This window comes from Odontesthes bonariensis, chromosome 8 (genome assembly GCF_027942865.1).
Source record: "Odontesthes bonariensis isolate fOdoBon6 chromosome 8, fOdoBon6.hap1, whole genome shotgun sequence".
Classification (NCBI taxonomy): Eukaryota; Metazoa; Chordata; class Actinopteri; order Atheriniformes; family Atherinopsidae; genus Odontesthes; species Odontesthes bonariensis.
The window spans coordinates 9,209,210-9,224,672 of NC_134513.1; the positions used below are offsets into that span (position 1 = coordinate 9,209,210).

At 40.5% G+C, this 15,463-nt stretch overlaps 1 protein-coding gene across 1 annotated transcript; it reads left to right on the forward strand.

Annotated features, from left to right (window-relative positions):
- The first annotated feature begins 1,233 nt into the window (after positions 1-1,233).
- Positions 1,234-13,492, forward strand: fam180a (family with sequence similarity 180 member A). Its single transcript, XM_075472492.1, has 3 exons — positions 1,234-1,425; positions 11,521-11,618; positions 11,979-13,492. Exons 1-3 carry the CDS (start codon positions 1,350-1,352, stop codon positions 12,306-12,308), a joined length of 504 nt encoding a protein of 167 aa, XP_075328607.1. The 5' UTR covers positions 1,234-1,349; the 3' UTR covers positions 12,309-13,492.
- Positions 13,493-15,463: the final 1,971 nt, after the last annotated feature.

The following is a 15,463-nucleotide window of genomic DNA, read 5'->3' on the forward strand; positions in this document are numbered from 1 at the left end:
TTTTTCATCAGCATTCTGAAAATTGTCAGAATTGAGGGAATGATGGACGGTGTTAAATACTGAGAAATTCTTGTGGGCAATCTGCTTCAGTCTTCCAGAGATTTGAGACTGGGATTGTCCTTCACTGAGAGACATATCAGGTCTGATGCCCTGCTACAAGTTCTTGTAAGGAGGATGGAGGGAGGGAGGGAGGATGGAGGGAGGGAGGGAGGGTGGGCAAAGTCTTTGGGCATTTTTTTACTTTTTCGTTTCACTCACACAAAGCAAAATTCTGCTAGAAACTGTTTTAGCAACATGAAGACCTAACCCCAGATGGTCATAATGTAACCGCTCACGTGTGTATGTTAGGACAAGCATGTTCTTTAAAAAACTAGCAATATTGTTGTCAGGACTTGATTTGTTGTCTCGTGCATTTCAGAATTCCTTCAAGTCATTGCAGTCTGTTTTTAATGATATTTTATGTCTGAGTGTCTCAGAAGTGGATGTACCGTACGTTGCTTTAAAGAAACAGCAGTGAAACAGTAAAACAATAACCGAGTTAGACTGATTGAAAGGAACAAATGAAGACAAATGTGAGCACAGTGTCACACAGACTCCCTAATTTGCTGTAAACCCACCCAATTTATCAGCAATATTTCATATGAATTTTCTTTGGAAAGATGGATAATCTGTTCAGTCTGTCAGTTTATTTGAAACCTGTCAGATGTTCAGATATGCTTGTTTAACGGCTGGGTGTAGAAGTTGCAGTTTGCCCACGTTTAAGCAATAAATCTTCTCAGTTCCATGTTATCTAACAGAAATTATGGTAAAAATTATCTAAATGAATCCCATATAGATGAGGACGTAGTGCTTTTCTAAGGAGGCCGTCGCCATTGGATTGATTCTGGCTCACGGGATGCCATTATGCTCAGTCAGTCAGCTTTTAGCAGTTTGGTTATTCACCTGTATCACATCAGTTGAACAGTCTCCCAGTCACTGAACCAGTCCACCAGTCAAGCAGTCACCGAGTAGATTCCAGCTGGGCCAAGAGGGCAGGCGTTCCTCCAAATCCTGATGATTTCCAGATGGGAGCCCAGACTGTCTGGCCTGAGAAGAGAACACACACGCACACACACACACATGCAAAACCAAAAAAAAGAAGAAGAGGGAGTGTGAACGAGAATGGAGGGAGGAGGCAACATGAAAGCACAAGCAGTGAATGAAGGAATGATCCTGCACATTAAACTATTGCATGTGGTGTTGCAGTTCTTTGTGATGATCGTTAATGACGCTGATTGAATTGCTTGAGAAAGCTAAACAAGAAGAGGTGTTTGTGGATTTGTTGAAAAGATCTGTGTTTGAGGATCAGCATGACGCGGTGGTGGGCTTTACTCACTGTTGTTTACCTGTCCATCCTCCAGGCAGCCACTCAGCACCACAGGAGAGGTAGGAGGGCACACCTGCTGCTGAAATGAATGTCTAATGATTAGATATCAGAGAATACAGGCCTAATCTGTCACAAGGCACACGGGAATTCTATTACTAGTTTAAGAAAATAATATTTGCTTTGTTACATTTTTTCTTTGTGAAGAAGTGGAATGAATTCATTTTGAGAAAACACAAGCTTCCACGAAAATGGACACAAACTGGTTAATGATGGTTGAGACGCGTCTGTGCTGCAGTGAAAGAATGTGTTTATCCTTCGGAGTTTTCAAGAACATGAAAAACGCAGGATGTCAACAGATTCAGTTCCAGTGAAAAGGGACTGGCCTGTTATTGCTGGATCCGCTCACTTAGGAAATTCCTTTCCTGACACTCACAAAGCGTGATATCTTTTGAAAAAGAAATGAGAGGCAGTTGTTTTAATCATTTCAGCCATTAAACCTTTGATGTCTTTTTTGCTCATTTTACAAGCATTATGTTTTGTTCTACCAAGTCTTTTTTTTTTGTCTCTTTGCTGAGACAACAAATCCTGTGGAGCTTTTCTCTGCTTTGATTGTAGACCACAGATCGTAGCCCTTCAGTGTGGGCAGGATCAGTGTTCACAGATTTTAAAAATGGTTTTCTCTAGAAACAAGAAATTTTCTTTTTTTTTTTCAATGGAGCGGTAGCAATGTAGCAGTCTACACTTGCATCTTGGTGATGTAGTACTAACAAGGAATACTTTCCATTTTTCAGTTTCAGTACTTTTTGGTTCGGTTTAGGCACAATTTGTATTGGTCTAAGCTCACTTTGTGGGTTAAACTATACCCTTTGAAAGCAAAAATTGATGAGTACAACTTTGTTTTTTCGGTAGCCAACTTTTTTGTTTTCAGTAATAAGGGTAATTAAGTTTACAAGCACTTAGGCAATCAAACACTGTTATACGTAATTGAAACTTGATTTGAATGAAAAACTCTTTTTATTTAGATGCACCATCGGCAGAATAAGTATAAGACAAAGACCGGATCTCTTAGATAATGGGCCTCATGCAAGAACTGTTCGTACGCACAGATTTGTTCTTAAATCGTCCGTACGAGTGATTTAAGAGAATTTGCGCATTCACCAATCTTTTCGTATTTTACCTTTTCTTTCAGGTACGAACAGAATTTACGAGTGATCCAGAGCTGTCGTAGGAGTTTCGTAAAATAGTCCGCTGTTATTCCAATCAAGTTTGCTTGACCAATGGATTGTATTACTTTAAAGAAAACATAAATAAATATGATACCCCATAATTATGCTGACATATCTGTTTGACTTAAATTGTGCACTAATTGAAGGTTAATTTGAATCTGTATAACGAGGTCAAAGGGAAGCGTAACCAGCTGCTGTCTTGCTACTTTTGGATGCCTTAGTGCGTCAGGCTCTTGGAAAAGACCGTGTGGAGACAGACTAATGGCTGACATCGCGATTAAGATTCCCAAAGACTGTGCTGCTACAAATATGCAGCTTGCTAGAGCCACGACTCCAGAAAAAAACAAGCCGATCAAACCCAATTCCACCACACGCCCAGGTCCTCACCATCCTTGGATTTTTGGCCACTGGAACCTTTCAGAGCGAGATTGGAAACAGATCGGGGTGTCCCAGTCCTCTGTGAGTCGTGCGCTCCCTTTGGTCATCAAAGCTCTCATCAGTTTATCACCCACGGTACATCAAATTCCCATACACCGCTGTCCAACAAGTGCAAATTAAGAGAAACTTTCATCCCGTGGCTGGACTGCCAATCATAATTGGAGCACAAGACACATATACGCATCAAAACACCCGTGCTGTCGTGGAGCGCACTGAGCTGAAGGCCAGGTGGGTGTGTCTCGATACCTCGTTCATGGCGCAATACTGCCATGAACGAGGGTCTCCACCTGAACCAGCCCAGGCAGACCAGAAGGTGTGGTGCCAGAAGACCCCCCTCATGGACCACCCCATCAAAGTGCCATCATGATGAGGCAACAACTGATTGCACGCCTTTAGTTGCAGTCATCGATCGCCTGCCCATGGCGAGACGTTTTTTTTAAGCCATTTTCATATCAAACCATTTATTTTTTTATTTCGGTGACATGGTATTAACAGCACTCGTAATTGCTTCCCATTTCTTCGCTTTAGCAGGTCCCGTAATTCCACTGCTGACACTGCTAAAAATGACAGATTTTCCTTTTTGGATCTCTGAAAGCAGAACTTCAATCAGAGCCCGTAAAGTTGTTCTTTTTGCGCCTTGATGCCATTCTCATGACTCAACACTCAACACTTCTTGGCACAGGAGCGAGGAAGCACAGCCTTATATGGTATCATTTAGGGCGTGGAGTATGCAAATCTACTATCCTCGTGCACGTGAACTTAGATATGCACGAGTGGGATTCATCATTTACGCAGGTCGTTTACACACTTTTTCCGAAGTTAAGAGCGCTTGTTGAATCTGACGTGGCGTGTTCGTACGAGACCTTCTTACGAAAAAAGTAAGAGAAATTTAGAATGAAAATACGAAAATGTTCTTGCATGAGGCCCATTGTGAGGGTTGGTGCAGACGTGTATTCTCCACCATCCTCAGTTATGACCTGCGTCCACATTATTCCAGTATTAACAGTATGAAATTCTATCAGTTCGACATGTGATACCATGTGACTCTACTGCAGCTCAGTCTCTTCCATACTGGGCTCACAAAGGGAATATTGATGGTGAAGTCTGTGTTTGCATAGTAAATGCTAGGATCTGGGATCTGACTCATGAGACTTGTGCTTTTATGTATTTTTAACACTCGTTTGAGAGTGCAGATGACGAGCTATTGCTGTGTGAGTATTTCATTCTCATGCGTGGCCTTTTCACCCCTCTCCACTGTATGCTAGAGGGATCCAGGCATCCATTTTGTTTAATGTTTTTGTGTGTTTTTCCATTCGTCTCGCCAAAATATCCCTCCAGCATTGAGCACCGTTCAGCACAGTTAATTAATGAACCTTTGTTGTTCCCTCATCTCCTTGCAAGCAGTTAGCTGGAGATTACAAGTTCCCTGCCTCCACATAATGACACCAGGGGAAGCCTGCCCATCTAAACATTGATTGTTTGGAGCACTGGAGGAGGGAGGGCAAGTCTGATGAATGGAGGGCTTAAAATGAGCAGCAGGGCAAAATGAGATGTTGTGATAAAGAAGATCTTTATCAAATACTCAATCGAGCAAATGAGCAAGACTAATTGTACGGAAAATATGAATCCCCTTACAGTGCACTGGTTTGAGATCAAATATGAATTACCTCAAGTCCCCCTCTGTTAAAAATCTAGTTTCTAACTTTGTTAACATGACCGTTATGAGCTAAACCAAACTATAGGTAATTAATGAAGCTTCAGTGCACCACCTACAGTCTCAGAAAGGCCAGGTCTGAGAGCCCATATGTTACATAAAGAATTTCGGAGGAACCAAGCCAGTTTGTATGAGGACGAGCATGTTCAGCAGTATCTGGGATTAAAAATTTCCAAGTGGCCTGATCTGAAGAGTGCAAACGACTATCACAATGGTGGATCGACTCTGACAGCAGAGGGACAAGAATCAGAAGTTTTCAATGTCAGATACAGTGAAACACACGCCTGCCTTCATCTCGAGTGAGGTCCGTTTCAGATTTTTCCCACGAGATATTGATGTTTTTAGCCAGTGTCATCTCTCTGTCCCTCTCTTGTTAGCAATGCATTAGAAAAATAAATTTACCAGTTGACCAACATGTCTGCTAATACATGCAATGACTCCTAGATAAATGGTTGAGAAGGTGTCAGTCGTACTTGCTTGAGAGGCCCCACTCTCACTGACTCACTGCTTCTCTTTGCTCTGGTCTAACAGATCTGGGCAGCTCTGCAAGAATCCACTGAAAACTAAACGAGTTCAAGCAGGTGCCACCATGAAAAGGTCATGAGTCTCGGTGACTGAAAGTTAGAATCGCTTATCATTATTATCATTATCATCATTATTCAAGTTTGGTCTTTACATTATGAGCATAGCAAAGTTAGTTTTGCACAGTTGAAAAAGACTTTGCAGAGCTGGCAGGCAGAGATGTGGCTACATTAGCATTTTCATAAAACCCCAATCATTGAGTAAGGCTTAAATTGGGACTTAAACGCTCATCACCAGAGGTGCTTTTCATCATGGAAGACTTCTGGGATTGACCAGCTTCCGGAACCAGACCTGCATGGCCATTCAAAGAACTGCCTGTGTCTTTCTAACTCTTTAGTCCTGTTGATTGCTGCTCGAAAGAAAAACATGCCCATCTGCACTGAAGCAGTTTTAAAATCTGTTTGTTTAATTTTCGCTGTTGTCGGTCTCTTGACTTCATGTCTTGTCAATGCGGCAGCTGCTTCTCTCTCTACACCATTAACCACTTGTAATTTGTCTGCCAGCCACTATATCATAAATATATAGTTGTTTACAATACAGTGTAATGAACTACATTTATTCTAAACTGTTTTAACGAACTGTCCAAATTCTAAATGTGAAATGTATGCTGTGCATGCTGCTGTGCAAAATTATAATTATAGCAATCCAACAATGTAATGCAATGCATGTTACTGATGTGAAAATTGCAGCCGTGCACCTCGACTTGTCAGTGCTGATGCAAAATGACAGTAATTCATTAGATATGTGAAAATTCAATTTGCTACTCCTTCTAGAGGAAAGTAATGAATGTCTTTTGTACGGGGAGTTGTGATTGCATGAACAGCAAAATGATTTCAGACACAACCACCTACCATCTTGTCATCCCAGAAATTCTTATTCTTTCCCCGTTGATTTAGCTTTTTCTACCTCTTGTCATCACCTGACCTCCACAACCACCTGTGCACCAGTTTTTTCCCTTATTTGTTCAAAACTTCTGGTGCAAGTCTTGCTTTCATTATACAGATTGCAAGTTGGGTTGTGACATACATGGAGGCCTGAGAGCAGTGTTTCTGTAACCTGTAATGTGTTTGAATTTTAAGTACATAAGGTCTGTGCTACGCAGCACAATAAATGACTTAATTCCTCGGTTTTCAATGCAATTTATGCTTGAATCCCAAACTGCTCTGGGATTATTAATGTTCAGGATAAGAGATTAGCACTTAATAAAGCACCGCCTCGCAAGAAATCAGTTCTCTTGCACGATGAGGGGGAAAAAAAGACAAATCTTTGAATAGATATAGATTATATAGATATAGATATAGACCTCTCTGTATTATCTGTCTTAAGAGTTCGAAATCGTCTACACCCTTTTTCCTTCAGTGATGGGTAACTAAATGAGGGATCTGGGTTTATAACTGGCATTGTGACAGCACTCGGCATCATCTGCATTTTTACAGGTTTTTAACCCAGCCATCAAAAGATTACTTTGATGTGTTGAACCTGCTTTTTAGTACACAACCCTGGTGTTATTATGGCTTTTGGCGAGTGTTTTTGGGTCACTTGTGGATGTTCCTAGCTGAAGGTAGTCATTTTATTACAATCATTGTGAGAGGGTTTTTTTCATTTGTGGTTATCATTCAGTGTTTACTCTACTGAAAGTTGGGGCTTCACTAACTTGTAGTACAGGGACACTGCATGTGTTTGACAATATTTGCTGTGGAGGCAACACTACATTTTGTTTGGTTAACAGAAATGTGACTGCAACGTATGAGTCTGTATGTTGCTCTATCACTGTATGTTAAATTGCAATGCACCTTTTTTAAAAACCATCTGAAAGCTACTGGGAACACATGCTTCTTCTTTCATAACTATTTTTGTGACACCTGACTTTGCAGAAAGTGCAAAGTGATATTTGTACAGCATTTGTTTTCATTCTGACTTTCTTAGTCAAAGAAAAATGTGCTAAGTAGCGTGATCATATTGCAGGATATGGTCAAATAAGTGGCATCCTGTAAATACTATGTTGCGTTGAAAGATGTCACTGCATGTTGCTGGTATTCTGCCCTTACTTTTTAAATCATTTTGAAGACATTAAAAGTAAGGTTATAATCATCTCTTGCCTCCCAATGCGCTCTCGAGCGCGGGAGGATCTAAGTCTAAGTAAGTATAATCATCTTGCTCCATGATATTTACCCATGCTTTGTTTTACAGCAACACATGGAGATAGATATGTTGATTTGCAATCAGTCTGCATTGCTAGAACCTGCTGCCTTTCACAAAGGAACTGATAAGCTCATAGACGTAGGATTCAGAGGCTTTTTTTTTAACCAATTCTCAATTCCCAACTGTGGTCACATGTTCATGTTTTGTGTGTAGCTATATTGCAGAAAATGTTTGTGATACTCTCGTGCAGGAGCCCCCATGTGTGTTTGGTCCTCTTGTTCTATTTGGTGAGAAGATTTAGCTCTGCTGCAGCTCTTGTGAATAGCTACAAGAGTTGCTAAATGAAGCAATTCAGTAATAAAGATCCTAACCCAACCCATTTGCTATTTGAGAGACTGCTCTGTGGCTTAAACCACTATGTGAGACAGAGACAATCTGTTACTTTATAAGGTGATTAGAGTGTATCTGAGTCTGTGTGGGCGACCCATTAGTCTGTGGCTGCAGTACTCTCCATTTTCCTCTTTCCTCTTTATATTATAGGTCTGGTGGCTCAAAGACAGGTCAAGAGACAGGGATTGCTCCAACTTTGAATTATGTATGGGCATCATTGTTCTAATATTCTTAAAAGGCATAACTGGTAAGGCTTTAAAGGGAGGTGGAGCACACATGCTTTGCATCCCATCCCATCCCCTTTGCTTTAATCTATGATCGCTGGCAACATTGTTTTGTGATTAGTACAATTTGTTATGAGATTACATAAAAAAACGAAAAGAATATCTAGTTATGCCTTTGATCTTCCCTGCAAGTTATTATTCTTGTTCCACCTTGTTGCAACTGAAGCCTGACCATCCAGTTCTACTGTAAGTCCCGTCTTACTGAGCTACTGTTAACATTCAGGCATAAAATAATTCAATGTCTTTATTTTCAAGCTTAAATAATGTAAAAGTCTTGTGGTCTATTTAACAGCAGAACTTCAGCCATACGAGTATTAACCAGCAATAACTTTTTAATTCGAAACTGCTGCTGCTGCTAGAAACGGACTATTGTGCTAAAGGAAACACTGACAGAGACTAGAAAGTGCCTTTTCATGTAAATTGCAGGTTATTAATTTGAAATGTATTGCAGTATTGGACAGGCTGTTGTTTCCCTGCAGCTCCTCCATCCTTTCAAAAATATAACCTTTGTTCTAATGAGCACTCTTTTTCTCTAGGCGTTGTGTTTACATCAGCAATGCCCCATTGAAGCTGCAGTGTTTATTAAGTATAGAATATGTCGGCGAGGGCATTCCTTCTCTGCTGCTGATAAGTATGATGTATGAATGAGGAGTTTTTTCTCCTGTAAGTCATGTACTCCCTGCTTGGGTTTTTTGCAGCAGTCGGTTTTTAAAGATGTCTAATTTGCCACAATATTGCTCAGATGATGGAGGGTTTAAAGACTATCACCAGTGGCAGATTTTCTTTTTTTCATGCCACATGAATGAAAGAGGTTGCCAACACCCTTGCTAGGTAAGAAACCATATCTGTCAACCAAGTTGCAGGGTGAGGCTAACATGTAAGAGCTGGGAAGAATGTAAGAATCCAAAATAAGCCTTCAGCAACACACAATTAGCTGTTTGCTAACATGATAAAGTGGATGGATATTATAATCTCTGTAGTTCCATTTGAATTCAGCATTATTTGATTGTTTCAGCTACTTTTCTTCTGCTTTTTGTGTGCTCATGACCACAAACTCAGCTCTGCGCAGTGTCTCTTCTGTTCAGTGTTGCTCATCTCGACTTGCAACACAAGCAGAGATGTGACTCAATCACATAGCTTGCAATGAGTGAAACATCAGGAAAACCAATCGCAGTAATTTCCTTGTATCTCGTAATTTATGGGGCAGGAAAAAAAATTACTCGAGTTGTGTCCAAAAGCATTATTTAGAAATGAGTTCACTATAGTGCCCTACAGACAACTCCCTGAGAAGCTGTTAGCAACTGGTGAGTGTGTGTGTGCCATTCGGACACAGCACGAAACAGTGAATTATACCATCTGTTGGTTAGAGCTGCCATTTGAAGCCTCGACTTCAGCATTGGCTGCCACTATCTTCGTCATTTTAAGGTCAGAAGTCACCATATTTGGACAAGTGGGTGCAAAATATGTTTCTCTTTGTTATCCAGTCATTTTCAGAAGGACCTGAGCAGTGACATAATAATGACTTGTGGGGAAAATGTATTGACTTACTATTTCAAGAATAATGTTTTTTAATGTCTATTTGAGACTTTGAAGCCAGCACCGAGTGGTCGTCAGTGGTGTTGAATTTTAAGGCTCTTTCACAATGTGTTGAACGTGTTGAAGCTTTATCCATCTCTTTATAGAATAAAATTTCCCCTGTGACCCACTTGGCAGCGTCTGGAAAAAGATACAAAGCAGACACATGCACAGAGAGGGGCTGAAACAAGTTGTCACATTACTGTATATGCGCTGAGAGCTTTCCAGCGAGTGGTCGCTCTTGTCAAAATGGAAAAAAACAGAGCTCGCTGTGTTCTGGAACCTGCTGATTCACAAATTAAGAGCAGGGGATGCATCGGAAATTCCATGCAGTGGAGTTTCACTGCAAATGGACTCTTTGCATCAGTTTTTAAAACCCTGCTTATGACAGTGCTTTGTTCATACATATTGAGCAGGTAAAAGCTTTGAGATAATCAGCTGAGGATCACACTGATGTCCCAAAATTTGTGTAAATTATCACTCCAACGATGTTACACGGGGCTGAAGACTTCTTTACATTCTGAGTGTTGACTGTGTTGTGAAAGCAATGCCAGAGCTGAGACTGGCTGTCAGCCAAGCTGGAAGCAGGTACACGTGGAGATCAGCCAGTGCATGTGGCTTTGGCTGGCCTCATAACAGCAATAAAGCTAAATATGTCTGGCCCGTGAGGCTGCAGGCAGCAGGGCTGATCATTACTGCAGAACTGGCGAGGCAGCAATGCTGCTGAATGGTAGAAGGAGTGCTGAACCCAAATTCGGATGAAGCACAATGTTTATATTTTCACGATATGCCTCATTAAGATCTGTGTGTGTGATCTGGGTGTTTCATGTGTACTTTCTCAGGGTTAGCTGCCAAACGCTGGACAGCTACAAAAATATGTGAAACTCTGGAAATGAGAGTAAATAGTCTGCAGAACTGAAGAGGAAGTTTAACCGTATGTCATTATGCTGTGAATCCCCTTTCAGTGCAAATCAAATTTACTTCTCAGCTCCTGCTGAAGCAGTGTGAACAGCATTGCTCAGACGGTCTCAGACAACAGAGGGGCTGATTATATGGACACATTTTAAGAACCTGGGCAGCAATAGTAGGCATAATGTGTTAAATTGAAGGAAAAGATACAAGATCAATTTATTTTGCATCGAGGCATGGCCCAGAAGGTTCTCTTTTTTGTCTCTGTCAGCTCATGCCTGAACTGTTTTTGCAGTGTGCAGGGTTGCATTGTCCTGCTGGGTAAGGCTGCTACTGCCTTGGATAAAATGTGTTATGTGTGTGTTGTCATGTGGAACTCTTTCGTATATGTAACATGTTAGGTTTTCCTTTCTTTGTGCCTACTAAATTGGGTAGAACTTCCAACAATTAAATAGCAGGTGAATCAAATCTGGCGCAACAACAGTGGGCAGAAATAAGGAAGAATGTACCCTGTTACATATGGATTTCACATGAAGCAACAGCAGCTACATAATTTCAGCCACATTGTGGCACATTGGTAGCCAGGCTAGCACATTGGTGTACTGGGTACCTGATCCTCTACAAATACACGTGCCCCTCGTGTGAGCAAACAAACAAATCTCACCTCTGGATGCACTGCTGGCACTCAAAAAGGGTAATCTGGTCGAAGACCAATTACCCTTTTCACAGCTGGAGCCACATTCTCTCCCACCTGAATAATAATTGAGCTATAATGAATCCATGTTTACTCAACCTCTGGCCCACCCACATGTGCCACACTGGATATTGCGGTGCCCAATTTCTTAAATACAAAGGAGCTCATCTAATCCAATTTCCTGTTCTCATGTGTTGCAGCTCTGTATCCATCTGCGTATAGGATAAAGCGCGGGACATATTCACTCATCAATCCCACATTCCAGCACTCAAAGGAGGACGCCAATCTGCTTTTTGAGGTCAGTTTAGTTCTTTAGAGGTCTGGAATTAAATCACTAAACACTGCTTTCTTGCCAGAAACCAGCATGTTGAGAATGAGTGACCTCTCCAGATCACACATTTGTGAACACTGTGTACTGCTGCTGCTGCTGCCCTGCTAATCATTAGCAGAAATGTGAAATATGTGTTTTTCCAAAGGCTTCCTGACTTTTGTGAAAGGAATGTTTATTAATATCTTATGTCTTTAGCTCATTTCACATTTATTTAAATATTTTTCCTTTGGTAGGTTGGTTTAGTTTTGATAGGGTCTAATATCAATTGGAAACCAGTCCGTTGGAAGCAGTTCCTCAGTATTTTGTCAATGGGCCCTTATTTTTTAGATTCTGCTGGCTGGAATGAAGATTCAAGGCGAGCAGCACACCCTGCTGATCCCAGATGAGGAGCTGGCTTCCCTGAGAAGCGTTGAGAAGCTGGAAGTCATCTGTGAGGACATCCTGCCCAAGAAACTCTCCGACATTCGCCGACTAATAGCCGATCTCGCCCAGCACCAGCGGCCTCTGAACTGGCAGGACTTTGAGAGAACAGTGCTGACTTTAGTTTACACCTCTCAAACACTGGCCAATGTTACTAACAAGCACCAGAGAAAGGTGTGGACAGACACCCTGGTGCAACTGTTCCAAGCTGTTCAAAGAGACCTCAGAGCCTCCTGAGGGAGAACCACACGTCTTTTTCTTTTTCTTGTTCATGGTCAGAATTTTGATTTTTTTTTTTTTTTTATCAACACGGCCGTAGCCTTTTATCAGTTTCATGCATACTTTACATACTAACTATGCACACTCCATGTACTGTACATTTCTGCTTCTAGTTATGTTGTGAAGTTTGCAGGTGCTATCTAAAAAATAACAGTATGGTCCCCAGTGACTTTTTGCAAAGCTTTCCTCAACAGACTGAGGTGATTCGAAACTTAAACATGAAAGTTTGTGAGTAAAGTTTCTTTTGCCAGCTACTCCATCCAATGTCAGAACTTAAGTCTAATGCTTTGGAGATTAGTGCAACACCATACATAAGATGTCAAACTTGTTTTTCATTCCTGAAATCTGCCTGAAATATAATCTACATTTTTTGTCCTTGTTTTTGCCCCACCTCCTCCAGTTGTCCACCAACACCACGATAAATATAAACAGACTTTTATTCCTTCATATAAGCAGTTATTTTCTTGCCATGACCCAGGACATAAATCAATAGCATACACATAGACGTTCAACTTACTTTGATGAGACTGTGATGGTACTCAACTCGTAATGTCTCATCAGAATGACTTAAGTCTGCTGTGTAACACCGGCCCAGTGTTTTCAGACTCATCTGCACACAAACCTGCTTTAAATCAGACAGAATTTTAAATGGGTTTTACATTCTGCCTCCACCAATCAATTCACAAGAGTGGACAGATTCTAATGCTTGGACCTCTTAACCACAGCTTAGAAAATATGTCGAATTGGCATGTATATGAATTTTGAATGTCACTTTTGAGGCTAAATTTAGACCATGTCTGACAGTCTAATCAAAAACCAATTTTCAGGGTCTTCTTTTGGTCCAAATAGGGACAGAGAAGACCATCTTGATTAAGGTGTCCATGGTCGTCAAGTGTTTGCAGGGTGTGAAGTGAAGGCAAATCCTTCCCCCTGATACCTTGAAATTTGATGAAATATATCACAACTATATTTTCTATTTCTAAAAAGTCTCAGAATTACAGAAAATCATAGAAGTTTATTGTTGCTATTTGTATCTGATTGTAACAGTAATACATACATTGTGCCTGGTATTTCTTATTTGTTCATTGTATGAAATTCAATTAAAACTAACAGAGCCTTTGAGCCCCCTGTTTTTGTGTAAATCACAGGATTATCTAATTATTCAGTCTCAGTGAGCCTCAATAAACAACTCGGGCACTGTAGCAGTTGATCAAAATACATCACAAAAGGAGACGCATATACCGTGCATCAGAACCTTCCCTCTTAACTTTTCTGACTATACTGGTCTTTGACCTACTTTATAAAATGAAAATATACAAAGTCTAACTTTGAGCAGTACATTAGTTTGACAACTTGATGCAGAGTCACGACCAACCGCCTGCCCTGCCCGTTTGATGCCTTCAGACAACTTTAGAAGATGCTTTGCTCTGTCTAGAAAAGATTTCTCACCTCGTCTGATTTGCCAGTGAAAGCAATTGAAATGAGTAGAGAACGGGGGTCTGTGTACATCAATACCCTTGATTGCTCATTTGAGCGAGATGTAAAATGTTAGATAGATGTTTGCTTCAAAGGCACCGATTTCCCCGCTTATTTTGAGAAATACATGCTTTACCTAATGGGCTTTTGTGCAGATTACTCATCTTGGAGTGGATAGAATGTATGGATCTGTTTGGATTGCTTTGCCTACTTGAGTCAATTAGTTTTACATTTTCTTCCACTTTAGTTAAGTTTGAGTCTTCATCCAGCCTTGAGGATGTTTTTGATTTCCTTAAACTTTTATTTATTTCCCTCAGAGTTAGCATTCATCTGCACCACAGTTAGATTAAGACAGCAAGGAAGTAAAAAGGACTCCAGTTAGTAATTTCCTTTAGGGATCTGGATCAGCCTTTAAATTATATATTTGTCGAACAATGATGATTAGCTTCGGAATGTTTATGGTCACTCATCACAAAGTTGAAAAAACTTGGATATGAAAGAAAAGAGGGCAGCTCAGGATTTTATAGTAGCATGTAATGGGACCAAGCTGAGCTTCATTAAAGCACAATATTTAAAGCCAACAATTACCAACTGAACCAAAAAACATGTTTGGAAATCCTTGCAACAAATTGTATAAAACTGCATTTCCACGGGTCACAAGAATCTAAGTTGTCGCAGTTGTCATGGGCTTAAAGCAGAAAGGTTCGTGAAGATCTTTGCATACTCAGCAGCACTTTTTAAGTACACGCAGGAATGGCTGAAGAGTGTGACTAAGCCCAGCAATTTGATTTAGCTCTCCAACTACATGGAAAACAGAAGTATCAGGGATTCTAAGGTTCTTTATGCACAATCTCTCATTAATACTCATCTCTATCACCTCCTCTGTGATTTGGGTACAGATTGAATGAGAAAACATATATTTTTCCATTGACTGTTGACTTGCAAGTGTTCCCTATGAAAAAACATGTTCAGTAACATGTTATCTGTTTTGGGTACAATCCCTTTCTGTTATGTGGAATCTCCTGCAGCATCATGCATGTTTAGAGAGCATCACCAAGTGGCTGCAAACAGAACTGCTGTCCTCATTGGAGATTTGATGTCTTTCAGGCTCATATGAGTCATGAAGCTTCTCATTTCTACCCTTTGTGATCTTTCGACGACACTACTGAGGAATCCAACTAAAACTACAAATATGTTTTATGTCCATATGTATTGCTTTAGGACAAAATATGCACTATAGTGTTATCTACTGTAACATATCAAACCCGAAGGATTAAGGTGTTGATAAATCCTTTTGACTGCAAATCGGTGACTTAAAGCATACATACTGTCTATTATGAATCATCACATTTTTTTTTTAGACCTGTTTCAGTCTAAATCAAGAAAGCCGTTTATTCATATAACACACAAATCTAAAAAAGGTGCATGAACATGTGTCAAAATCTATCAAAAATCTGCCTTATTTCTGACTCATTTTCAGTCGTAGCACAAAGGCGCTACATTTCAACCATGTTTTGTCCAGAAGAAGGCCCAATGTGTTTGAAATTGCAGCTTTTTCTGATTGAAAGTTATTAGGATCGATTACCGTATCAGCTCAACATGCTCACTAGATGGCAGCATTTCCCATTTGATACCCC